The sequence below is a fragment of the Melanerpes formicivorus genome, unplaced genomic scaffold (assembly GCF_026170545.1).
Source record: "Melanerpes formicivorus ecotype bairdi unplaced genomic scaffold, bMelFor1.0.p_v2 SCAF_23, whole genome shotgun sequence".
NCBI lineage: Eukaryota > Metazoa > Chordata > Aves > Piciformes > Picidae > Melanerpes > Melanerpes formicivorus.
Window position 1 is genome coordinate 3,937,082 of NW_027142375.1, and position 26,650 is coordinate 3,963,731.

Genomic DNA, 26,650 nt, shown 5'->3' on the forward strand with positions numbered 1-26,650 from the left:
GCTGTCTACAACTACCTGAAGGGAGGTTGTAGACAGGCAGAGGTTGGTCTCTTCTCCCAGGCAACCAGTACCAGAACAAGAGGACACAGTCTCAGGCTGCGCCAGGGGAGGTTTAGGCTGGAGGTTAGGAAGAAGTTCTACACAGAGAGAGTGATTGCCCATTGGGATGGGCTGCCTGGGGAGGTGGTGGAGTCACCATCACTGGAGGTGTTCAGGAGGAGACTTGATAGAGTGCTTGGTTGCATGGTTTAGTTGATTAGGTGGTGTTGGATGATAGGTTGGACACGATGATCTTGAAGGTCTCTTCCAACCTGGTCTGGTCTATTCTATTCTATTCTATCTGCTGAATCAGGCACTGAAAGACTTTGAACAGTTGAGTAACAAAGCAAGGCTATAAAGTGAAATGAGCAAACCATCAACAGCTCAGAGCAGTGAATCTCTTTAATATAAAATCACATCCCCCCCCCAGAGCAGCATCGTGTTGTGCATTGCAGCTCAATCCAAGGAACACCGTCAGGACTGGAGCCATCCTCATCAAATAAATCACAGTCCATTTCTGTGCATTTCAGCTTGTCAAAGTAATGCACTGGACACACAGCCTGCCTCTCCTGTGCAGCAGGTGCCACTACCACCACTTCTCAAAGAAGACACAGTCTCTGGGAACACCAATGCCGGACAGCAGTTTGGATACAGATTCTATCATAGGAGGCGGACCGCAGATGTACCATAAAGTATCCTTAGACACGTGGTTTGCCAGATCCTTTCCAGATATTCTTCCCTCTGACAAATGAAAAGCAGGGAACAGAACAGCAATGTTACTCAAGAAGTCATTTCAAGATGAATGACTGCTTAGAGCTTACCCAAATCCTCAAGTCTTTAAAAGTGCCAGGCCTGCTCAAGGATAAGAAGTATCAAGAGCTGAGGCCTCCAAAACCTTTGGGGATTTAGACCAGTACTTCCAGCTGGAATGGATAGGATATTGCTCACTGAAGGGGAACATGGCTTACATGTAACTAAAACCCCACAATTCAGCTGAAAAAAAAACAGGGAAGTATCTCCAACACCAATGCAACAGAGAGCAACCATGGTTGAAGCCTCTCTTACAAGAAGCCAGATGATCCTTCATCAGTTAGGGTGGTTGAGGCCCCGTCCCTGGAGGTGTTTAAGCCCAGGCTGGATGAGGCTCTGGCCAGGCTGATCTAGTGTGGGGTGTCCCTGCCCATGGCAGGGGGGTTGGAACTGGATGATCCTTGTGGTCCCTTCCAACCCTGACTGATTCTGATACAATGCCACCTCCAGCAAAATAAATACTTTGCTGAACAGTTTCCCCCTCCAAACTTTATTGCAGAAATACCACAATGAATTTCAGCTTTAAACCTCCTCTGTTATTAGAACTTAAAAACCAAACCAACCCAAAAACTCTGAAGGGAAATTTCCCCCTCCCCAAGTGAAATTAGAAAGGTTTGAACTCCTGTTTTGAATCTGTCAGTGTTAAACCATGCTTGCAACTTCATCCCCTAGGCTGCAATCAAGCTCAGAGCTCAAACACCACCTTGGCTACACACTGCTGTGTTTACCTGTAACGTGTGGCTGAAGCTCTTCACAGATCTGGGAACGCTGCTGGGTGATGTGAAAACGACAAGTGATCTTCCCAGGAAAGGCAGCCATCAAACCAAGAATGTCCTGCTGCAATGCCAAACAGACTTCATCAACACCACAGCCCACTCCATGGTGCATGCACACAGCCCCACTGCCGACTGCTGGGTGCTGAGACTCTCATCTCAACACTGGGAACTTGATGGGGAGAGTCCACAGGGCTGACCCTGTGAGGAACTTAATGAAATTCCACAAGGGCAAGGGGAGAGTCTTGCACCTGGGAAAGAACAACCCCAGGGAGCAGTACAGGTTGGGGACTGACCCACAGGAGAGTAGTGAAGGGGAAAAGGACCTGGGGGGTCCTAGTGGATGGGAGGTAGACCATGAGCCAGCAGTGTGCTCTTGTGGCCAAGAAGGCCAATGGCATCCTGGGGTGGATTAGAAGGGCTGTGGTTAGCAGATTTAGAGAGGTTCTCCTCCCCCTCTATTCTGCCCTGGTAAGGCCACATCTGGAATATTGTGTCCAGTTCTGGGCCCTTCAGTTCAAGAAGGACCTGAGGGAACTGCTTGAAAGAATCCAGAGCAGAGCCACAAAAATGATTAGGGAGTGGAACATCTTCTTTATGAGGAGAGCCTGAGGGAGCTGAGGGCTCTGTAGCTTGGAGAGGAGCAGCCTGAGGGTGACCTCATTCATGTTGATAAAGATGTGCAGGGTGAGTGCCAAGAGGCTGGAGCCAGGCTCTGCTGGGTGATGCCCAATGACAGCACAAGGGGCACTGGGTGGAAGCTGAGGCATAGGAAGTTCCATGTGAACATGAGGAAAAAAATTTCCTCTGTTCTGACTGGAACAGTCACAGACACAGTCTCAAGCTGCACCAGGAGAACTTTAGGCTGGAGGTGAGGAGAAGGTTCTTCACTGAGAGAGTTGTTAGCCATTGGGATGTGCTGCCTGGGGAGGTGGTGGAGTCACCATCCCTGGAGGTGTTCAAGAGGGGACTGGACGTGGCACTTGGAGCCATGGTCTAGTCATGAGGTGTTGGGTGACAGCTTGGACTTGATGATCTCTGAGATCTTTTCCAACTTTACTGATTCTATGATATCTGAGAGCTATTCTGTGAAGGAATTCTTTACCTTAAATAAGAGTTCACTTGTCTTTTTTGCACTGTAGTACAGCTTCACCGTTCCCATTTTGTATCCATTTCCTTTACCCTCTTGGTATGCATGAAGATCTGCTATATGCAGCAGTATAGAAAACAATGGGTTAATTCCAACACCCCCTGCTATCAGCACTAGCTTTACAGGGGCGTCACCAGGCTGAGGATCAAAGAAGAAATCACCTCCCACTCGAAGAGCCACTTCTGAGCCAAGAGCACACTAGGATGAAAAAGAAGATACTTGATTTCAAAACTAAAAGCAAAGTTGAAATATTCATCTTCTTGCACCACAGTACAAGACCTGCTGGACTGTGATTTCCTTATGTTTATTGACCTGGGGGGAAAAGTTAAGTACTTGAACACAAATGCACTTTCAAACTATCTGAAGTAACCTGAGTGTCTCCAGGGATCAAGATCTGCTCCCAGAAGTCTTGGTCTTCTGAGAAGGCAGGGTGGTGACTCCCAGTTCCTTCCCAGCTCTGTAAGAGTTGCAAGAGGAAGGATTCATGCAGGTGTTTCAAGAGCAGTGTGTGGTTGTGAAAAGCCCAGGTTAGCATGTGAGCTCACTCCTTTACCCAAACCCAGCCCAGGCCTTGCTGTGAGGCCACAGAAGGAAGTCAATGATTTAACACACAGTAACATTAAAAAATAAGCATCTCCAAAAAGGTCCAGTCTGGAGAAGCCCTGGGGCTGTTCAGTCTGGAGAGGAGAAGACTGAGAGGGGATTTAATCAATGTTTCTACATATCTGAGGGCTGTGGGTCAAGAGGCAGGGGACAGGCTCTGCTCACTTGCACCTTGGGATAGGACAAGGGCCAATGGATAGAAACTACAGCACAGGAGGTTCCACTTCAACATGAGGAGGAACTTCTTCACTGTGAGGGTCACAGAGCACTGGAGCAGGCTGCCCAGAGAGGTTGTGGAGTCTCCTTCTCTGGTGACTTTCCAGACCCATCTGGTTGTGTTCCTGTGTGACCTGTGCTGGATTCTATGGTCCTGCTCTGGCAGGAGGGTTGGACTCGATGGTCTCTGGAGGTCCCTTCCAACCCCTCCCATCCTGTGAGCCTTTAAATGAGTTCTAACTACTCCAATAACATCTTTTACCCTGAGATGCCAAATCCTTTTCCAGTAACTTTTAAACAAGTAAGTACCAAAGTTTTTTCACCATATATAAACCATTTCAAATTCTACACTGCTATTTTCATCTTCTCCTTGCCTGCCCTTTTGTTGAGCCAGAGGAGTCCATGCATACCTGGGAGGTGTCTCTACAGCATCAGCTTTGAGCTAGCTAATCCACTAACTAAAGACCTTCCTATAAGCTCAGCCAGAACACTCAGCAACAGCAAACTGATCTACAACATCCAAAATCCCAAGGGTCTTCAGAGAGTAGGAATTAGGAAGTTGTGCCTCCACATTCTTGAAAGAGCAACACCAAAAACCTCACAACCCTCCCAGGAGTGCAGGCACAAGCACTGCAAGTTCTACACAACATCTCAACAGGGTCATTTTGTTCATGTTCCAGTGGAGACAACTTGCTATGGTTAACTACTAGACTAACATCACTCTGCACATTCTCAATTCTAGTAAATCTTGTGAGGAGAGCCTGAGGGAGCTGAGGGCTCTTTAGCTTGGGGAGGAGGAGCCTGTGAGGTGACCTCATTCATGTTGATAAAGATGTGCAGGGTGAGTGCCGAGAGGATGGAGCCAGGCTCTGCTGGGTGATGCCCAGTGACAGCACAAGGGGCACTGGTGGAAGCTGAGGCATAGGGAGTTCCATGGAAACAAGAGGAAAAATGTTCCCTGTGAGGGTGACAAAACACTGGAAGAGGCTGCCCAGGGGGGTTGTGGAGTCTCCCTCTCTGGAGATATTCAAGACCCACCTGGACGTGTTCCTGTGTGATGTGGTGTAGGTGCTCCTGCTCTGGCAGGGGGGTTGGACTGGATGACCTTTGGAGGTCCCTTCCAGCCCCTCACATTCTGTGAAATCTGCATCAATCTTGACTGTAACTCTGAACAAAACTGCAGCCAACCTAGCATAACCTGCCAAACTGCAGCCACATTCACAAAACACAAATGCCAGGCAAAGAACAGTAAATAGGACAGGTCACAGAGGGCTGTGAGCAGAACAAAAGTTGACAGAAGAGATCATCTGTGAAATATGATCAGCAGCAGCCATTGCTCTTCTGACTATAACTAAATGGGGTCAACAAATGAACACAAGAGGCCAGGCAGACTTCTAATACTGCATGAATCAAGCCTTGAGTCATGCCAAGGGTATAAAAACTGCACACTTAGAAGAATACTACAGAAATTCTGAAGCACTCCGTTCTTTCACCCTTTCAGAAAATCCTCTCCCAGCATCTCCCTTTGCTCCCCATATTAGCAATCCAAATTCACCTGACAATGAGTTTGTGTTTGTAGGGAGGGCCAGGACTGATGGCAAGTTACCAGATCTGACACAGCCTCTTCTCAGGCACACAAGTCAGAACACAGATTTCTCAGCTTTTTTCACTTCATGAATCCCAAAGGATTGAGGATCCCTGTCTGCACTAACTACAGGATCACTGCAGATCCACCAAGCACAAGTGGGGGCAGCAGGTGGTCATAACCACATGAATGTTCAGTTCCAGTCCCTTCCTCAACAAAAGGCTTTAAGATTTACCTGGTGTTACAAATGGCTGAACAGTTTTGCAGGCACTAGCAAAAAGTGGTCTGAAACCACATGTGCCATCCCCTCCCCAGCCCCAAAAACTACACAATAAGAAGGAAAAGGCCAAATCTCAGAGTTGATCCTGCTTACCTTTGTGTGAATCCACTGAGCAGGGGGATGATCAGCGTGCTTCACTGCCAGCTCTAATACTCCTTCTCGTTCCAGCAGGCCAGGGCTTGAACATATGGAGAATCCTCCAACTACAGACAGTCCAGGAATAAAGAAGTCAACCCTAAAAGCAACCAGAAATGAAAGCTTTACAAAAATCCAAGCACCCCAAGCATGGATCAAACCAAACTGGCTGACTTGTCTTGATTGCCCTTCCTTTACAGAGACCTCTGCATTTCCATAACAGAACTTCTTCAATGAAAGGACTTCAAGTAATCCCATTTCACAGAACCACAGAATGTGAGGGGCTGGAAGGGACCTCCACAGATCAGCCAGTCCAACCCCCCTGCCAGAGCAGCATCACCTAGAGCACATCACACAGGAACACATCCAGGTGGGTTTTGAGTGTCTCCAGAGAGGGAGACTCCACAACCCCCCTGGGCAGCCTGCTCCAGGGTTCTGTCACCCTCACAGGGAAAACATTTTTCTTCATGGTTCCATGGAACTTTCCATGCCTCAACTTCCACCAGTGCCCCTGGTGCTGTCATTGGGCATCACCCAGCAGAGCCTGGCTCCAGCCTCTCAGCACTCACCCTGCACAGCTTTATAAACATGAATGAGGTCACCTCTCAGTCCTAATTTCCTTATTGTCATCTAGGAACGTGTCCCCACCTGTGCTAAATCAGCAGGTTTTCAAACCATTCTGCATTGGACACCACATCTTACAGCAGAGCAGGACTCCAGTATGATGTGTGCATTAGAACAAAAGCACAGCAGGGCTTGACAGAGTGGCTTTCATCCCACTCCTTTTGGTTCTTTTGATGGGCTCTTCAATTTTCAGACACAAGAAGTTCTGGAAAGTCATTTTAGGGAAGTGACCTCGGATGAAACACTTTCTTTTCTTGGGTGAGGAAACACCTGAAGTAAAGGCAGACTGTGTAACGAATGTCTCAGGCGGAGACTGCGTTAGCAGCAGCAGCAGCAGCAGCAGCGCTGCAGTTGTTGAGCCGCAGCGCCCTCTGCTGGCAGCCAGCCACCAGTAAATGGAGCTGGAAGAAACCACTGCAGGGCTCTTCAAAAGCTCCAGTAAACCACTCGTGGGTTTCTGCAGGTTAGAAGGTAACATATGGCTAAACTTTTGCAAATCCACTAATTAGAGCTTGGAAGGCAAGTCATAATATCATAGTATCATTCAGGGTTGGAAGGGACCACAAGGATCATCTAGTTCCAACCCCCCTGCCATGGGCAGGGACACTCCACACAGATCAGCCTGGCCAGAGCCTCATCCAGCCTGGGCTTAAACACCTCCAGGGACAGGGCCTCAACCACCTCCCTGGACAGGGCTTCACCACTCTCATGGTGAAGAACTTCCTCCTCACATCCAGCCTGAATCTCCCCACCTCCAGCTTCATCCCATTCCCCCTAGTCCTATCACTACCTGAGATCCTGAGCAGTCCCTCCCCAGCCTTCCTGTAGGCCCCCTTCAGATACTGGAAGGCCACAATGAGGTCACCTGGGAGCCTTCTCTTCTCCAGACTGAACAGCCCCAACTCCTTCAGTCTGTCCTCACAGTCACTGCTACACATGAGATGTAACTAATTGTCAGAAGTCTCTGATATTCCAAATAGTATCTGAAAGTTACAAGTCAGTTTATGATTCAACACTTAAAACTCCTCTGCACTGCACAGATCTTTAACTACTTCAGCTTTCTACACCACATAACAAGATCCTTGCAATTCAAAAGAAGACTAAAACTAACACTAATGTTTTAAACTAACAGTGCAGCTCCAGCACACCTGTCAGCAAGGCCAAGCACAGAGATCATTGTTCCATTGAAGCCTGAGCTGGGCTGGCTCAGTATTAGAGAATGCAACAAGAAACACAGACAGAATTCCACTGGGCAGAGAATTGCCTTAACCAGCCAGGCTGTGTTCTTCATGGAGGCTGCAAATTCTGGAGGGAGGAAAAGCAGCACTTGGGATAGTTCACTACTTTCTAAAGAAAGAAAAATGAATGTTGCCAGCTGCTGCCCCACAGAGCTTCACCCATCAGAGACAAACATCTCTTTCTCCTGAAGAATGCACACAGTGTGATAGATGCAGTGCTATAGTGGTGTGATGTTTAACTTGCTGCTAATAAGCTTGCTGGTGCTTATAAAGGCTGCAAATGAAAAGTCAAAAGCTGAGAAGGTTTGTTTTGCTCTCTTCAGCTTCTGCAGCCTCACTGACCACGGGGCTCAGCCTTCCTGGCAGTGAGGACCCGAGAGATTGGACAGGCAGAGTCCTGTGTTGCAGCATTTATTGTTATCGGGAGGAACGTCTCAAGACGCTACTGCAGCTCTTTAGCACCCTCTGGTGGACAATCATCTCACTGCTAACGCTGCCTGCAATGAAAAGTGGGGGGAAAAGGGGAGGGGGCGAGGAATTACACACATGCTGTAAAGGAACAACTTCCATTCAAGTCATTTCCATTCAATGTTCTGCTTGACACCTAAGGGAAGCAATGCTCAAGCCAGGTGGGGAAACATACAAACTCAAATATTGCTGTAAGAGAATCAGAGAATCATAGAATGGTTTGGGGCAGAAGGGACCTCTAAAGCTCATCCACCCAGCTCACCCAGCAGGTCAGCAGAGACATCCCCAACCAGATCAGGCTGCCCAGGGCCTTGTCCAGCCTCACCCTGAATATCTCCAGGGGCCTCAACCACCTCCCTGGGCAACCTGTTCCAGTGTTCCACCACCCCCATGGTAAAGAACTTGTCCCTAAGTGCTGAAATCAAGCATTGTTTTCACCATTCTGCAGGGCTAATTTGGCCTTGGTTTCTTTCTGGGTTTGTATTTCTCTGCCATTTGCATAAGTGTGGAAGACTCCAGGGCACAGTATACTGTGTGACAGTGGGCTGCCTTGTACCTCTGATAGCTTGTCTCATCTTAGCTCTGTGTAGGAAGAGGGCTCCTGAAGAGATGCTATCTGTGTCAGGGTAACCAGAAAGAGGAGTTCTAGGGAAAAAAAATCCAAACCAACAGAAACAAAAGAGCTCACCCCACCAACAATATGAATCCACAAGGAGAGGTGCATGACAATGCAGAACAGAGATCACAGACTCATAGAATCAGATATTCTGTGACTCTCCATTTCCCTCTTTTTGAAGGCTCTCTCAACCAAATCTTGAAGAACAGAACAATTAGCAGCTGCTGGAGAAGGAGATCAGAAACAGCCAAACCAAAAAGCCACTTCTTCAAAGTGTTACTGATATGCACAAACCTCAGTGCAGGATTCAGTAAATCAAGAGAGGCAACAGCAACAACTCTCCTCATTATTACCAGAAGTCAGGCAAACACCTGCCTGCCATCGTGCTGCCTGCAAAGCACATTCCCTGTGGTTTCTGAGAGGCTTGGTCATGACACAAACCTGGGTGGAGTGGATGCCACACTGGGAGGTTGTGCTGCCGCTCAGCAAGACATCAGGCATGCTGGAGTTGGGCAGGGAGAAAGTGAATGAAATTCCACAAGGGCAAGGGGAGAGTCTTGCACCTGGGAAAGAACAACCCCAGGGAGCAGTACAGGTTGGGGACTGACCCACAGGAGAGCAGTGAAGGGGAAAAGGACCTGGGGGTCCTAGTGGATGGGAGGGTGACCATGAGCCAGCAGTGTGCTCCTGTGGCCAAGAAGGCCAATGGCATCCTGGGGTGGATTAGAAGGGCTGTGGTTAGTAGAAGGAGAGAGGTTCTCCTCCCCCTCTACTCTGCCCTGGTGAGGCTGCATCTGGAATATTGTGTCCAGTTCTGGGCCCTTCAGTTCAAGAAGGACCTGAGGGAACTGCTTGAAAGAATCCAGAGCAGAGCCACAAAAATGATTAATTAGGGAGTGGAACATCTTCTTTATGAGGAGAGACTGAGGGAGCTGAGGGCTCTGTAGCTTGGAGAGGAGGAGCCTGAGGTGACCTCATTCATGTTTATAAAGATGTAGAGGGTGAGTGGCAAGAGGCTGGAGCCAGGCTCTGCTGGGTGATGCCCAATGCCAGCACCAGGGGCAGTGGTGGAAGTTGAGGCATAGGAAGTTCCATGTGAACATGAGGAAGAATTTTTTCCCTGTGAGGGTGACAGAGCCCTGGAACAGGCTGCCCAGGGGGTTGTGGAGTCTCCCTCTCTGCAGATCTTCAAGACCCACCTGGATGTGTTCCTGTATGATGTGGTCTAGGTGATCTTGCTCTGGCAGGGGGGTTGGACTGGCTGATCTGTGGAGGTCCCTTCCAGCCCCTAGCATTCTGTGATTCTGTGACAACACTTCCACAAAATACCTCACAGCTTTAGTGCCACTCTTGGGCTGCAAGATCTTACTGCAGCAAATCCTAGCAAGCTGGCCTTTTCTCCTCAGGAAACTGTGGCCTGGTGTTTTGTACTGCTCATCAAAAAAATGCAACCACAGTTCCTAGCTACAAGCCTGGAGAAGTCATTGTGTACCTTCCAATAGCATTAGGCTACCTTCAAGGAAGAAGGAGATGAAAAAGAGTAATTGTAATTAAAGCTTTCAGTTTTCAGCACGGTAATTGCTAAAACATTTTTGGCGTGGAAATGCACTTCCCAAGTCCTGGCAAGCCAGAATTTGATGTGAGTCACTGTACATGTGCAAAAAAACTGCCAGCAAATTGCTCCACAAACAAATTACTGCAATCATCAGCTTGTGTTCTGGTTCTAAATTTAAAAGGCAGCACATTAGCACCCCATGAGTAACATATGGCGTTAATACCCCAGCAGCTATACTTTGATTCCAGCACCACCACCATCAGATGGCCTAGGCCAACATAAACCTGAAGAACATTTAAATGTCCCAAGTTAAAAGCAGCCACTCAGAGGTTTTAATTAATTTCTAAAAGAGGGGAAAAAAAAAAAGCAAAGGGTTTGAGTGGGAACATTTTTAACAAGGAAGGAAGAGAAACATGAAAACCCACTATTTCCATGGGGGGCTAAAATAAGCTGTGTATGGCTGCTTAAACAAACAGCTAATTATTTCAAAGGTTTAATAATCCCAGTTGGTTTGTTTTTTCAAGTTTGCCTCTGTGTATTTATGTATTAATCAGACCCAACAGACTCGGTGTTCAGAGAGGAAGCAATTCTGGTTTAATTATAAACCCAAACCAGGAGTCTCTGTAAAACTAACTAGTAAATAGAGACAATAAAGAGATAGAATAGAATAGAATAGAATAGAATAGAATAGAATAGAATAGAATAGAATAGAATAGAGTAGAGTAGAGTAGAGTAGAGCAGAGCAGTAGAGTAGAGTAGAGTAGAGTAGAGTAGAGTAGAATAGAGTAGAGTAGAGTAGAGTAGAATAGAATAGAATAGAATAGAATAGAATAGAATAGGAATAGGAATAGGAATAGGAATAGGAATAGGAACAGACCAGACCAGGTTGGAAGAGACCTTCAAGATCATCGCGTTCAACCCATCAACCAATCCAACCCACCTAAACAACTAACCCATGGCACCAAGCACCCCATCAAGTCTCCTCCTGAACACCTCCAATGATGGTGACTCCACCACCACCCTGGGCAGCACATTCCAATGATGAATGACTCTCTCTGTATAGAGCTTCTTCCTAACATCCAGCCTAAACCTCCCCTGGCACAGCCTGAGACTGTGTCCTCTTGTTCTGGTGCTGGCTGTAGATAAGCTGTAGATCTGCAGAATCAAGTGCAGTGTAATTCACAGTGGTCCTGAGGAAACAGTGTAATACACAGAAACCAGAGGAAAATGCCCCCAAAGTCAAACTGAACATTTAAAGAACATCATCCTTCCCTTTAAACATTATCATATTAAATCATGTCTCCTGTAAAACTATGCCAAGCATCAGCTACCTGACAGAGCACCCAGTGGTAAAACACTGCATTACAGAAAGTAATAATCTTCCCAAGGCTCAAGTCTTGTTAAAACATTGTGTTGTAGTGGCCTTCTGCTAGTAATTTTCCCCTCCAATGGCAGCAGATCTTACCACTGTCCTGCTTTGAAAGTAAAATCTTTATCTGCAATAGCCAGGCGAAGTCTTTTGACTGTCTCGGATTCATTGGTGATTCCACACACTTTAGCCTGTGAAATTACCTAATGAGAGGAAAATAAACCATGGTGTTAGGTAGAGATCATCTGCAGCAAAAGTACTCAAGCCTCTGTGGGTGAGAGATCTGTGACTTCACTGTTACCTGCAGAACAGAATAGAATAGAATAAACCAGGTTGGAAGAGACCTTCAAGATCATCACATCCAACCTATCATCCAACACCACCTAATCAACTAACCCATGGCACCAAGCACCCCATCAAGTCTCCTCCTGAACACCTCCAGTGATGGTGACTCCACCACCTCCCTGGGCAGCACATTCCAATGGGCAATCACTCTTTCTGTGAAGATCTTCTTCTTCACATCCAGCCTAAACCTCCCCTGCACAGCTTGAGACTGTGTCCTCTTGTTCTGGTGCTGGTTGCCTGGGAGAAGAGACCACCCCCCACCTGGCTACAACCTCCCTTCAGGTAGCTGTAGAGAGCAAGAAGGTCTCCCCTGAGCCTCCTCTTCTCCAGGCTAAGCAACCCCAGCTCCCTCAGCCTCTCCTCACAGGGCTGTGCTCCAAACCCCTAACCCCTCCCCAGCTTTGCTGCCCTTCTCTGGACACATTCCAGCAACTCAACATCCTTCTTAAACTGAGGGGCCCAGGACTGGACACAGGACTCAAGGTGTGGCCTAACCAGTGCCACCCAGAATGACCTCCCTGCTCCTGCTGGCCACACTATTCCTGATCCAGGCCAAGATGCCATTGGCCTTCTTGGCCACCTGGGCACACTGCAGGCTCATGTTCAGGCTGAACAAAGCAAACTCATAAAAAGATCAGCTGCTACTGAAGTCCCAAGGAGAATTCTGGATTTGCATCTCACTGAGGTCACTAAGTGCTATGCATTAATGAAAGAAAACCAACAGGTTTTGTGTTACTGCTTTTAGGCAGATACCCATTTGACCACATGTACAATCCATGAACACAGGGAAACTGCCACACAGCATTCATCACCAGCCAACACAAGAGTTTTGGTTTGGCATCCAGATGGAAGAGGATGTAAGAGCCATAGCTCAAAAGCTCTTGAAATGAAGCTGGAGGTGGGGAGATTCAGGCTGGAGGTGAGGAGGAGGTTCTTCCCCATGAGAGTGGTGAAGCCCTGGAATGGGTTGTCCAGGGAGGTGGTTGAGGCCCTGTCCCTGGAGGTGTTTAAGCCCAGGCTGGATGAGGCTGTGGCCAGGCTGATCTAGTGTGGGGTGTCCCTGCCCATGGCAGGGGGGTTGGAACTAGATGATCCTTGTGGTCCCTTCCAACCCTGACTGATACTATGACACTATGAAAAGACATTAAGAAGAAGACAAAGAATGCTTTTCTACATAAAAAGCATATTTTGCAACAAGGATCACTGGAGATGATTGATGCCCCAGGAGTGCAACATGGATTTTCATCACCTCCCCTCCCCACACTTCCTCTTCAGGTATTTTTGAGTTATAATGACTAAACTCCTTCCTCTACAAATAAAGTGATGCCCCAGGCACTTTCTGCAGAGGCCAACATACAGATTTTACTCTGTTAAAAGAAGTGCTGATGTCACCTACCACACTAGGAAACACTAACAACATCACTGCAACTCTGCCATTTCTCATTTCATTAAGATCAAACTGGTTTAAAAAAGTAGTAATTGAGCATTAAGCAGCTATGGTCTAATTTTAAACACATGGCAGGCAACTAATTCATTCATGAAACAGCATCTGAACTGTCCCATTAAGCAGCAGGACATTTGCCAACTTGAAATAAAGGAGCATACATTTCTTCTCCACTTTAGCAGCCAGTATGAAATGAGGAATGCAATCACTCCAAATTAACAAATGTCTGACATGACTTAAATGTTTGTTCTGAGGGAGAAACCTTAAGTGCAGGAAATGGACATGAAGTTTTGATATTCTTCATTCCCCTCCTTACTCTTCAGTACACTCCCTAATTCCTTTGGCTGACAGAGCACTGGAAATTCAATTCTTGATCAGTGCAGAGCCATGACAAAAATCAGATTAGAGTCAGAGTGATGAAAGACATTCAACCAGTATTTTGGACTGTCCCTAGAGTATTCAAGTGCCCTAGATCAAGGCTGCAGTGAGAGGAAGACACAGGACTCCAGACTTTGTTGTTGTAGTTCAAGAGAGTGTTAGATGCTTTTTCTTGCCCTGTTGTTTCCCATTTCCCCTCTTCATCAGGCAGTATTGTCTGGCATGCACACTAAGGCAGCATAGAGCTCTGAGTCTTTCACCTCCATAGAGGACTGAAATGGCTACAAGGCAAAATACAGCCTGCAGCAAGCCAACAACTGCTAATTATATGGAATCTGCAACCTAGCAGAGCACTGAAAAGAAGTATTTCAAAGTGGTCAGAAATAAAGCAACAAAGAATAAATCAAGCATTAGAAAATGAAATGGCATGGTCTTCTGATATGCAGAGAATTTGTGGCAGCAAGAAGTGAGCCCTGCTCTTTCTTCTATCCTACCTTGCTTCTCTTTCTTAGGCCTTAGCTCCCTGTACCACCCCACAGCTTCCAATACCTCTCAGGGATCCATTTCCTACATGTCTTCCAACTATTCAGCATGTATGTTGAACAGAAAAGTTAAGCAATCAAAAAGATCCCAGATGAAAAAGCACGTGGTTGCAAAACTCAAAGGTGCAAGAGTTGTTTCCAGGCTATTTCCACATTAGAAGTGAACAAGAATGTGCACCTGTCTGTCCCTGTCTCCTCTTCCCCCTGTCCTGAGTTAATCTTGCATGAGTCACAACCACCTGAGCAGCTGTAAGTCCACAGGCCATGCCAACCTGTACTCCAGGAGAAGCTGACATTATGTGTGAGGAGGGGAGGTAGCTCAGAGACACATGGTTCCCAAAGCTGGCTCACACCCTGGCAGCTCTGCTAACAGGCAAAAAACCCTTGTGTTCAGCTCATCCTGCTACACACTGTGTGTCAAGTGATGAACCTTCAGTTTGGGGGCTACCTATATATCCCCTGCTCCCAGCTGCCTTTTGAGAAGAATTCACTTGGCCTGTGGTTCTTTCTCAACTGTAACTGGGGAAGAACCCAGCAGACAAGTGAGTTAATTATTCCTGCACATGCACATTCACAGCTGTGCAGTGTGCTGGAGAAGGCAGCTTGTCCTGCTGTGTGACACATGCCAACCTAGCCCATCATGACTGAGAGAATAAAACCAGGCACTGTTCTCCAGTTACAGGAAGTTCAAGATGGGACTCTTGAGGCAAAGTGCCCCACATCTCCCCAAAGGTCTATGACAAATGCAGAATTCTTTCACTAGTGAAACATTTTTGAGACCTGAAGTCATATTCTCCCAGAAACAAAAAACTTAGAAACACCTACTTTAGCTACCCACAGAAGTGAAATATCTCTGTGAAGCACAAGAGTATTGTTCACCTCTGACCATGATGAAGAAGAATGCTGAGTGCACAAAACTGAGATCCAGAATAAGCATGTCTGGATTTGGATGGAGAGGTCTTTCTTGTGCTTGTGAATTAAAGTGCATACACACAATTGTCCTGAGCACCTCCCCTAGGAAGAGAGACTGAAAGACCTGGGGCTGTTTACTCGAGAAGACTGAGAGGGGATCTGATCAATGTCTATCAATATCTGAGGGCTGGGTGTCAAGTGGAGGGGGCCAAGCTCTTTTTGGTGGTGCACAGTAATAAGCCAAGGAACAACAGGTACAAGCTTGAACACAGAAGATTTCACCTCAACATGGGGAGAAACTTCTGTACAGTGAGGGTGACAGAGCACTGGAACAGGCTGCCCAGAGAGGTTGTGGAGTCTCCTTCTCTGGAGACATTCCAAACTCACCTGGATGCATTCCTGTGTGCATACCCTGTGTGATCCTGCTTTGGCAGGAGGGTTGGACCTGATGATCTCTGGAGGTGCCTTCCAACCTCTAAGGTAGAGTGACAATGTGATACAATCCTTTCTACAAGTGGCTATCATCTCTCCCATCAAAATGCCTTTTCATCTTACCTCCTGTGTTACAAAAGAGTATTTTGCACATTGTTTTTACTCTCAAATTCAAACCACAACTGTAGAAATCCATAAAAAGCCCATGTGGAGATGACAGGTATCAGTGTGCTTCCATTACTTACCATAATCCATGCTGGGCAAGAATCCTAATAAATGCCTTGTCCAATGTGAACTGCATCCCATGGAACTGGCAAGTTTTGTAACTCATAACAATTCACACATTGGCACCAAAAAAAGGAGCTTGTTTTACAAGAGAATCAAATGTAACAATGAGAAAAGCAAGTCAGACAGCCCAGTAGAAAGAATCAAATAACTATCCAGTTTCTTCACATTAAGGAAACAACAAACCAAACCAGTAGCCAACTTACATACTTAAAGAAGAGAATACTGACCTCCTGGCGAAAATTCTTTGCTGTCCTCTCTAGATGATCCATTTTCCTTTTTGATTTTACTGTGCTGCAACCAAAACAAAAACACCCAAAGATAACTGTCATTTTGGCAGCTGTGCTGCTGGCCCTCCCTGATAGGAATTTCTATCACCATAACAATCTCCTAGTGTCACCCAGACCACAGATGACATAAATCTAACTAAGGATTAAGTATGTGATTAGTAGGTAAATAAGTATTCACAGGGCTGTAGTAATTTTCAGCTTTAACAGCATTATCAGGACATTCTACTGAAAACAGCAACAGAAGCTTTTGTATGTGGATGACCTACCCATTCACTGTGCAGTAACAAAAAGCAGAGTGCCTCAACACCATCAGAGCAGACTGAGTGACACAAATTCTTCTGGCACCTCTCAGTAACTGAGAAACAGTAAACCCCACACAAACAGTAGCATGAGCCATGATGGCTGAGGTGTCTTCAGAATCACCAGCTCCTGAAAAATGCAGATAAATAGTGGTTAAATAAAATACTCACTGTTTGCCACCTGTCATCTCCGTTAAACCAGAAAGGCCAAAGCTTAGCTGGAGCTAAAACTAGCAACAAGCATGTAGTGTAACAAGAAGGAATTTTAGGAGTATGGAAGCATCATAAAGAAGTGAAAACATGCAGCTGGCCATCAAAGGAAAAGATAACCTTGTCACAGATGAGATGGAAGAGGCTGAAGTACTCAACACCTCTTCTTAGTCAGTCTTCACAGGCAAAGCCTGTACCTAGATCTCTTCTTGTACCAGTGATGTCTGAGAAAGAGAGGGTTAAGTAGGAGTGGGGCCACCAACTGCTTAGAGAAGCTGGAGATACTCAACCCCACAGGGCCAGATGGGTTACACTCAAGGTTGCTAAGAGACACAGCTGACATGCTCTATTGCCTATGAAAAACAGTTATTACAGCAAGTCTCCAATTGACTGGAAAAAGCCTAATGCACAGTCATTTCCCAAAGAGGCAAGAAGCAGTGACCTCAGCCAGTCAGCATCACCCCTCTGAAAAAATGCTCACAGAAAAGCTAAGAAAGCAATCAGGGAGATTCAACACAAATTTAGCAGGGGCAAATCATGTTTGATAAATATAAACACCTACTGTGATGAAATATCTGGTCACAGAGCTAAGGGGACAGCACACCTTGACTGCCCTGCAGCTTTTGACACCATCTCCCATCACATATACATCAGGAAGCTGAGGCCAGATGGACTGTTGGGAGTGGCTGAAAACTGTCTGGGCTGGCAAGTTTGAAAACCTGATGGATTTAAGTTGCTTCATTTGCTGGCTAGTAAGAGTACCCTGGGGTTAATACTGTGTCTGACACAGCTCAGTAAATTGGATAAGATAGAAAGCACCATCAGCAAACTTGGGGATGTTACGACATCAGAGGGATAGCTCACGTGCTGAACAGTGGAGCTTCATTTCAAGGGGGCACTGAGAAACTGCAGCTCTGGAAAAGAGAAACCCCAGGAACTTCAAGAGGTACAAAGGTCTACCTGGAACTGCCTTAAACCAGTGCTAGCAACTGTCCTGCACCAAGCAGGAGTTTTGACTAGATGACCCTCTGAAGTCCCTTCCAGCCAGCATATCTGTGGTTCTAAAAGCTCATACTATGTTTGCAAGAAGATCAAACATTGACTATGCATCTCCTTTCTATTGGTAAAGAAAGGCTCTGGCCAGAAAACTGTATAAACATTACCTCTCATACCTCCCTATATCCCACATAATATTGACATCTCTAAACAGTTAAGCACGTAGCAGACACATCTGCTACAGTGGGAACATGGTGTGAAGCTTCCAAAACTCATAGACAAACAGAGGTGCTGCAGAGAAAATGATATGTACACTGTCTGAAATCAGTCAGAAACACCCTTAGTTTATCAAGCACAGGACCAGGTTCACAGTGAGCCACGAGCTATTTCTCATTGCTTGTAAATAGCATCAGTCAGGGTTGGAAGGGACCACAAGGATCATCTAGTTCCAACCCCCCTGCCATGGGCAGGGACACCCCACACTAGATCAGCCTGGCCAGAGCCTCATCCAGCCTGGGCTTAAACACCTCCAGGGACGGGGCCTCAACCACCTCCCTGGACAACTCATGGTGAAGAACCTCCTCCTCACATCCAGTCTGAATCTCCCCACCTCCAGCTTCATTCCATTAATCTGCCTTTGTGTCTCCTAAAATGGCCCAGCATAATTCTCCATCCTATTATCCCCACCTAGCAAATTACATCAACTCTACGAGGCAGCCCACTGCTTCTTCAGAGCACTCTTATCTTTTGCTTCCATTCAATCCCTTTCCCTGCATTCTTATAAAGCATGGAATTGAAATGTTTTTTGCTTCTCTTTCTGAATCCTTTGAAATGGCAACAATCCATCCTGTTTAACTAATCACAGTATCACACAGTATCACCAAGGTTGGAAGAGACCTCAAAGATCATCGAGTCCAACCTGTCTCCACAGACCCCATGACTAAACCATGGCACCAAGTGCCACATCCAATCCCCTCCTGAACACCTCCAGGGATGGTGACTCCACCACCTCCCTGGGCAGCACATTCCAATGACGAATGACTCTCTCAGTGAAGAACTTTCTCCTCACCTCCAGCCTAAACTTCCCCTGGTGCAGCTTGAGACTGTCCACCCCACCAAGCACAGCTCTGCCAGGTGAAGAGCCAACTCAATTAGGCCCATAGGCTCTGGGCTCTCACTGACAGCTGCACTGGCTGGTCACTCAGTAATTTGTCCATTCTACGAATGGGAGACAGGGCTTTCATCAATCAGGCTGCTCAGAAATGGAGTACATTTACTCCAAGGACTCAAAATGCCTACTTTCAAGAAACACTTCCTGCAGCTTGTAACTGCCCATCATTTTTAGTAGCACTTACAACAGCTTCACAACTTTTCAAAGTGGGATTATTTAGAACTCTTTCACCAACAATGAACAAAACTACTTAACTATTCCTTTTTTTTTGGCCACAGCATATACAGAGCACTCCATTTGAAAAACACAAACAACCCAAAACAACACTTCAGCACTTGTTACATGCAAATGAGAAGCAGCTTTTGATGACAGGATTAACAATCTTAAAACACAGAGCACACATCTAATGAAGAAGTCACCTTCCTCTACTTCAGCACATCCCCTTTGTAAACCGAGAGTGCTCAAGAATCCACGAATGACTCAAATTCATAAGATTTTTATGAGCTGAAGTCTTCAGACAGTGTATCTTCATTACATCCATCTACATCTCTCTTTTAGGCTTCCTGCTTTTTGATTCATGTTTTCAAGCTTGCTCTGCGCCACATTAACCCATTCAAAGTGAACGTGATGGATGTCTGCCAAGAGCTTTGACTTTACTTATATCACCACATCCCCAGAATGAATCACGTGCTTTCCTTCAGAAGGACTGAGAATAAAGACTTCATTCTTCTTGATTTGCACTGTCCTTAGGAATCACCTCACATAATGCTCTCCACAATAAGAGGAGAGGAGAGGAGAGGTTCGGAGAGGAGAGGTTCGGAGAGGAGAGGTTCGGAGAGGTTCGGAGAGGAGAGGTTCGGAGAGGTTCGGAGAGGAGAGGTTCGGAGAGGAGAGGTTCGGAGAGGAGAGGTTCGGAGAGGAGAGGAGAGGTTCGGAGAGGAGAGGAGAGGTTCGGAGAGGAGAGGAGAGGTTCGGAGAGGAGAGGAGAGGAGAGGAGAGGAGAGGAGAGGAGAGGAGAGGAGAGGAGAGGAGAGGAGAGGAGAGGAGAGGAGAGGAGAGGAGAGGTTCGGAGAGGAGAGGTTCGGAGAGGAGAGGAGAGGAGAGGAGAGGAGAGGAGAGGTTCGGAGAGGAGAGGAGAGGTTCGGAGAGGAGAGGTTCGGAGAGGAGAGGTTCGGAGAGGAGAGGTTCGGAGAGGAGAGGAGAGGTTCGGAGAGGAGAGGAGAGGTTCGGAGAGGAGAGGAGAGGAGAGGTTCGGAGAGGAGAGGAGAGGTTAGGAGAGGAGAGGAGAGGAGAGGAGAGGAGAGGAGAGGAGAGGAGAGGAGAGGAGAGGAGAGGAGAGGAGAGGAGAGGAGAGGAGAGGAGAGGAGAGGAGAGGAGAGGAGAGGAGAGGAGAGGAGAGGAGAGGAGAGGAGAGGAGAGGAGAGGAGAGGAGAGGAGAGGAGAGGAGAGGAGAGGAGAGGAGAGGAGAGGAGAGGAGAGGAGAGGAGAGGAGAGGTTCGGAGAGGAGAGGTTCGGAGAGGAGAGGTTCGGAGAGGTTCGGAGAGGTTCGGAGAGGAGAGGAGAGGTTCGGAGAGGAGAGGAGAGGTTCGGAGAGGAGAGGAGAGGAGAGGAGAGGAGAGGAGAGGAGAGGAGAGGAGAGGAGAGGAGAGGAGAAGAGGAATAGAATAGAAGAGGAATAGAATAGACCAGGTTGGAAGAGACCTTCAAGATCATCACATCCAACCTATCATCCAACACCACCTAATCAACTAACCCATGCAACCAAGCACCCCGTCAAGTCTCCTCCTGAACACCTCCAGTGATGGTGACTCCACCACCTCCCTGGGCAGCCCATTCCAACGGGCAATCACTCTCTCTGTGTAAAACTTCCTCTTAACCTCCAGCCTAAACCTCCCCTGGTGCAGCTTGAGACTGTGTCCTCTTGTTCTAGTGCTGGTTGCCTGGGAGAAGAGACCAACCTCTGCCTGTCTACAACCTCCCTTCAGGTAGTTGTAGAGAGCAATAAGGTCACCCCTGAGCCTCCTCTTCTCCAGGCTAAGCAGCCCCAGCTCCCTCAGCCTCTCCTCACAGGGCTGTGTTCCAAACCCCTCACCAACTTTGTTGCCCTTCTCTGGACTCGTTCCAGCAAGTCAACCTCCTTCCTAAACTGAGGGGCCCAGAACTGGACACAGGACTCGAGGTGTGGCCTAACCAGTGCAGTGTACAGGGGCAGAATGACCTCCCTGCTCCTGCTGGCCACACTGTTCCTGATGCAGGCCAGGATGCCATTGGCCCTCTTAGCTGCCTGGGCACACTGCAGGCTCATGTTCAGCCTACCATCAACCAGTACCCCCAGGTCCCTCTCTACCTGGCTGCTCTCAGCCACTCTGACCCCAGCCTGTAGCACTGCATGGGGTTGCTGTGGCCAATGTGCAGAACCTGGCACTTGGATGTGTTCAGTCTCATGCCCTTGGCCTCTGTCCATCTGTCCAGCCTGTCAAGGTCCCTCTGCAGAGCCTCTCTACCCTCCAGCAGATCAATTAATTGCTACTACACAAACACAACTACACACTCCTGGTTAAACAAGTGGCCTAACTTTAGAAGCAAATGCAAAGACTCAACTGCTTATTTTATGTATTTGGTTTAATTCTGTTGTTACTTAAAGCTGCCCTCACTCTCATTTTCACTGGGGCCACTTTAGGAAGTCCAGTTCCACACAAGAAAATCAAAACAAACTCAACCCAGGTTCAACACCAATATATAATAGTGAAAACAAAGTAAATGTTAACCTTATTTTAAGAGCTACAACTTTGAAGTCTTGAGTTGAAAGATCCTATTGATACAGACTATTTCAAGCCTGAGACTCTAGCCTAAGTTAAAAATAACTCTTGACAGGCAGTTGAAGATACTTGTTCCATTTACACTACCATCAGTCACTTTCCAATCCTGAGAGTCAGGAAATAGAAACTTCCAGTCTGTAGCTAATAAATTCTAAAATCTCTCTTAATGAATCCTGGATCTCCTCTGCAAGTCTGAGTCATGCCTTTAAAAAACATGAACAGCCTCTCCTCCATCTGTCATCTCCGTGATTGTCTTGGCTCACCCAGCTCTTTGGCAATTCCTTGCCCTCCAGGAAGGGCAACGCTTCAGCCTCCCAAGCTCCTGTCTGGTGGGACGCTCTCCCTCATTTTTTCTTCTCTTCTTACCCGAGCCCTCACAGAAATAACGACACCAAATACTTCCTTTGCTCCACTGAGAGAAATGTGATACTTTTTTATATGACTCCTTCCTCTCCTCACTTAAAATCAGAAATCAAGCAATTTGCTCATTCTCCTTACCCTCAGACCCACTGGCCCTGGTTTAGCATTGCTTGTTGATAACTGTAGCTGCAGTTATTTGTAGTTATCCTGTAGCACACTGAGCAGCCAGTTACTGCAACAGTTAATGCAGGAGAGTGTGGAGGGTGCAGAAAGGACACTCAAGCAAGCACAATTGGAAATCTTTCACCAAAAGCATGCACACAGACGTGCAAGAGGCACCTCTCCGTACAAACTGTCCCTCCTGCAAAGGTCAAGGCTGAAAAAGGCTTTGCCCCCCTCGATCGAGGATTCAGCACACTGAATCCCGGGGAAGCCTGCGCCTCGCTGAAGCAGGGCAGCACGAAGCAGGCAGGACGGCCGCCGCCCTGCCCGCCCTCCCGCCGTGACCTGGGAGGTGGTGACGGCCAAGGTCGTCGCACCAGCCTGCCAGCCCCTGCCGCCGCTCGCGATCGCCCCTCCGCGCAGCCCCTCCGGCAGCAGGCTGTCAGGACGGGGAACCGGCAAGGCCGAGGAACGGAAGGCATCAGTGGGAGTGGGTAGGCAGGCCCCCGCCTGCAGGCGATGTGGGGAGAGATCGCAGTGTGTGTGTGGCGGAACGAGCCGAGGAGACTCCTGCGGCCCCGTGCCCCGCTCCCTGAGGGCCCCGTCCCCCTTCCCCACAGCAGCCCCGGGGCCGCGATCGCCGGCCGTCCCCCCCAGCCCCGCCGCAGCCCCTACCCGCCGCCGCATCACGTGACGAGGCACGCGCGAGACACGCCCCGCGACACGGCGCGCGCGCGGCGGCGGCGCACGCGGCCCTGCGTCACTTCCTCCCCGCCCCGGTGCCGGCCTGGGTGCCGCCATGTCGGTCTTCCACGATGAGGTGGAGATTGAGGACTTCGAGTACGATGAGGAGACCGAGACCTACAGCTACCCGTGCCCCTGCGGGGACCGCTTCCTCATCACGCGGGTAAGGGCGGCCGGGCAGCAGCGAGGCGGCGGGAGACGGAGGGGGAGACAGCGTTAGGCCGCGCGGCCGCCTCCGCCGGCCGCCTCTGTGGGTCGGGCAGGCGGCGAGTCGTTGACAGTTTTCCCGGGGCTTTTGCAGGAGGACCTCGAGAACGGTGAGGACGTGGCCACCTGCCCCAGCTGCTCTCTGATTCTGCGTGTCATTTACGACCAGGTGGGTGCGGTGAGAGGACTATCCCATGTAGGTACGGCCCGCTGCCCGCAGCGGTGTGTCGGCTGGGTCCGGTATCGGTTCACCGTGCTCTGAGGAAGCAGTGGTGGCAGCTTTTGCAAGTCCCTGAGAAGCGTGGGATAGGCTTGTGTGAGGTAGTGGCCCTGCTGGTTGTGAGTGTGGCTCCTGCCTCGTCTCTTGTTTTTCTGGTCACTTCCTGTGGTGTTTGGGATTTGAAACATGCCTGCTTGTGTGGGCGTGGGGTGAAACACAGCGGTATCACAGGATCACAGTATCACTTAGGTTGGAAAGGACCTCGAGGATCATCGAGTCCAACCTATCAACACAGACCCCATGACTAGACCATGGCACCAAGTGCCACATCCAATCCCCTCCTGAACACCTCCAGGGACGGTGACTCCACCACCTCCCTGGGCAGCACACTCCAATGACGAATGACTCGCTCAGTGAAGAACTTTCTCCCCACCTCGAGTCTAAACCTCCCCTGATGCAGCTTGAGACTGTGTCCTCTTGTTCTGGTGCTGGTTGCCTGGGAGAAGAGACCAACCCCTTCCTGGCTACAACCACCTTTCAGGTAGTTGTAGAGGGCAATGAGGTCTCCCCTGAGCCTCCTCTTCTCCAGGCTAAACAATCCCAGCTCCCTCAGCCTCTCCTCACAGGGCTGTGCTCAAGGCCTCTCCCCAGCCTTGTTGTGCTTCTCTGGACACGTTCAAGTGTCTCAATGTCCTTCTTAAACTGAGGGGCCCAGAACTGGACACAGGACTCAAGGTGTGGCCTAACCAGTGCAGAGTACAGGGGCACAATGACTTCCCTGCTCCTGCTGGCCACACTATTCCTAATGCAGGCCAGGATGCCATTGGCCCTCTTGGCCACCTGGGCACACTGCTGGCTCATGTTTAGGCAGCTGTCAATCAGCACCCCCAGGTCCCTCTCTGTTTGGGAGCTCTCAGCCACTCTGACCCCAGCCTGTAGCTCTGCATGGGGTTGCTGTGGCCAAAGTGCAGCACCTGGCACTTGGACTTGTTGAATGCCATCCTGTTGGCCTCTGCCCATCTGTCCAGTCGGTCAAGGTCCCTCTGCAGAGCCCTTCTGCCCTCTAACTGACCAACATCTGCTCCTAACTTGGTGTCATCTGCAAACTTGCTGATGACTGACTCGACCCCCTCATCCAGATCATCAGTGAAGATGTTAAAGAGGACAGGGCCCAGCACTGATCCCTGGGGTCTGTGTGATGTTAAGATCTATCGATGGTACCGCAGCCCTCTCAGCCAGCCCAGCCATTGTTCTTACGCAGCAGGCATTCTGTAGCTTTCTTCTGGGAGGCAGATTCAATCCAGTTATACCCAGGCTAGAAAAGAAGATGCTTCTCTGGGGGTTTTTGAGGGAGAGGAGATCTCTGAAATAACAAAAATCAACTAAAACTCTTCTTGCTGTCTGTAGGAGCAGTTCATGCGTGACGAAGTCGTTGCAGAGCCTTTGGCAAGCAAGGAACTGGTTAAGTGCTGAGCAATGCATCATGAACTGTTGCTGCTGTGGAATAAGAACGTGTGGGGATGGCAGACCCGGAAAGAGACGTGGTCCTCCTCGTGGAAGTGCTTGCTGCTGTGAGATAAAAGTGCAATAACTGGCTGTCTTCCTGATGTGGTTGAGGGTTTGCTGGGACATCAAGACGTGAATGGGCTCTGTTCAGAAGGGTTGTACGTTTTGAAGGGTGTGTGAGTTGCCATCTGTGTTCTAGGAGCTAGCCGACAGCCGGTCAGTGCGCCGCAGAAGCCTGCGGAGCTGTGGGATCCCAGCGTTTATCTGGAAGTGGCTTTTGAGGCAGTGGGGAAAAGCAGGTTTTGCATGGGCATACACCAGTGTGAAATGGCATAGGGAGCTGAAACGTTGAGAGACAGAAGTGTATAGGACATGATGCAATGCAGAAATGCCGTTCTGACACAGCATGGCATCACCTGCCTGATGTGGCTCCTGTGCTTCCTGCCCGTGGGCTTGTGGTGGGGAAAAATAAGACCTAGAACGTTGTTAGCAAATGGTTTTTAGAGTAGAATAGACCAGGTTGGAAGAGACCTTCAAGATCATCGTGTCCAGCCTATCATCCAACACCACCCAACCAACTAACCCATGCAACCAAGCACCCCATCAAGTCTCCCCCTGAACACCTCCAGTGATGGTGACTCCACCACCTCCCCGGGCAGCCCATTCCAATGGCCAATCACTCCCTCTGTGTAAAACTTCCTCCTAACCTCCAGCCTAAAGCACAAAGTAAGTGCAGTTGTATTTATAGCTGCAGTGGAGGCAGCACCTGAGTTTGTTTCTCACAATTCCAGTTGCTTTGGAACAACTTTGGTAGCTGTTGCCAAATGACTCTCTGACATAACAGCTCTAACACTTTTGTGGAGGTTGTGTGAAAGGAAACAAAAGGATCAAAGCCCTGCAAAGCCAATAATGTGCTGATGGCCTTGGAAGTAGATTGTCATTTCCATATATTTCTCTCAAGAACTTTGCAACTTGAGCACTACAGCAAACACAAACCAGGCTGCAGTTCGTTGTGCCATTTGCAGTAGTACATTTGCTGAGTTTCTCAGTCTTCCCATGTTAGATTCTGTCACTTCCTGGATAGGAGATGCACACTTAACCTTAAAACAAAGGAATATTTTGGGGTAGAAAAGAGTGGAAAGAATATACTCCAAAGTACATTGATTCCAAGACTACTGCCTTGTATTTACAAGCCACTGCATTTAAATGTTTATTTAAAATCAAGGTTATTCGTGTTTAATTCTGTGAATTAAACTGGGGGGAAAAGAGATTTCTATAGCATTGAGGTAGTTATTTTGCTCCAGCCACTAAAGATAAGCAAGTCTTACTGAATTCTTGCCTTTAACTGTTTTGGTTCTTAAAGCATTCTGTGAATGTCTTAGATGAACACACTCTAATTTTCATGTAAAAAGAAAATAAACAACAGTAAAAACAAGAGCAAACTACACCCTTCAGTTGTGAATGCAGTATGCACGACCCAGAGCGTTGCCATGCCTGAACCAGAAGGTGGCACTCGTGTCACTTCGGTAGCTGTGTTGCCAAACCAAACCAGAAGTTGTGGTGCTTAGGTTAGCTGTATCTTGTCAAATATTTATTGTGATTATTTAAATAAAGACACTGAGAACTCCCCCAGTGGTTATACTGAGCCCTTGTTTATTCAGTTTGTGCACCACAGAGATTCCCAGAGGTGCTGAGTTGCTGCTGTGGTAATGACCCTGGAATTTCTTACACTTTAGTTAGTTTAATTCTATCAATAGATGCTAGAAAGCAAATCGACAGGAGCCTTGTTTAAGCTGCTGTTCAAATTTTGCCTGCTCAAGTATCCTAAGGATTTTTCCACAAGTCTTCCACATAAGCAGGTAAGTTT

At 48.1% G+C, this 26,650-nt stretch overlaps 2 protein-coding genes across 5 annotated transcripts; one reads left to right on the forward strand and one right to left on the reverse strand.

Moving 5' to 3' along the window:
* Window positions 1–423: 423 nt before the first annotated feature.
* Window positions 424–22,816, reverse strand: OXNAD1 (oxidoreductase NAD binding domain containing 1). Of its 4 annotated transcripts, XM_068152349.1 has the most exons (9): window positions 22,782–22,816; window positions 16,356–16,518; window positions 16,030–16,093; window positions 11,558–11,664; window positions 5,550–5,691; window positions 2,934–2,970; window positions 2,728–2,828; window positions 1,578–1,686; window positions 424–780 (listed from the first exon to the last, which is right to left on the reverse strand). In XM_068152349.1, exons 2-9 carry the CDS (start codon window positions 16,484–16,486, stop codon window positions 626–628), a joined length of 846 nt encoding a protein of 281 aa, XP_068008450.1. In that variant the 5' UTR covers window positions 16,487–16,518; window positions 22,782–22,816; the 3' UTR covers window positions 424–625. The 4 variants fall into 4 exon arrangements, with proteins under 4 accessions (XP_068008450.1, XP_068008447.1, XP_068008449.1 ...); XM_068152346.1 differs by having other exon boundaries at window positions 2,728–2,970; XM_068152348.1 differs by lacking the exon at window positions 22,782–22,816 and adding an exon at window positions 22,284–22,396 and having other exon boundaries at window positions 2,728–2,970.
* A 72-nt stretch (window positions 22,817–22,888) lies between these two features.
* DPH3 (diphthamide biosynthesis 3) lies at window positions 22,889–26,412 on the forward strand. The gene is made up of 3 exons (XM_068152350.1): window positions 22,889–23,013; window positions 23,152–23,226; window positions 24,685–26,412. Exons 1-3 carry the CDS (start codon window positions 22,906–22,908, stop codon window positions 24,748–24,750), a joined length of 249 nt encoding a protein of 82 aa, XP_068008451.1. The 5' UTR covers window positions 22,889–22,905; the 3' UTR covers window positions 24,751–26,412.
* Window positions 26,413–26,650: the final 238 nt, after the last annotated feature.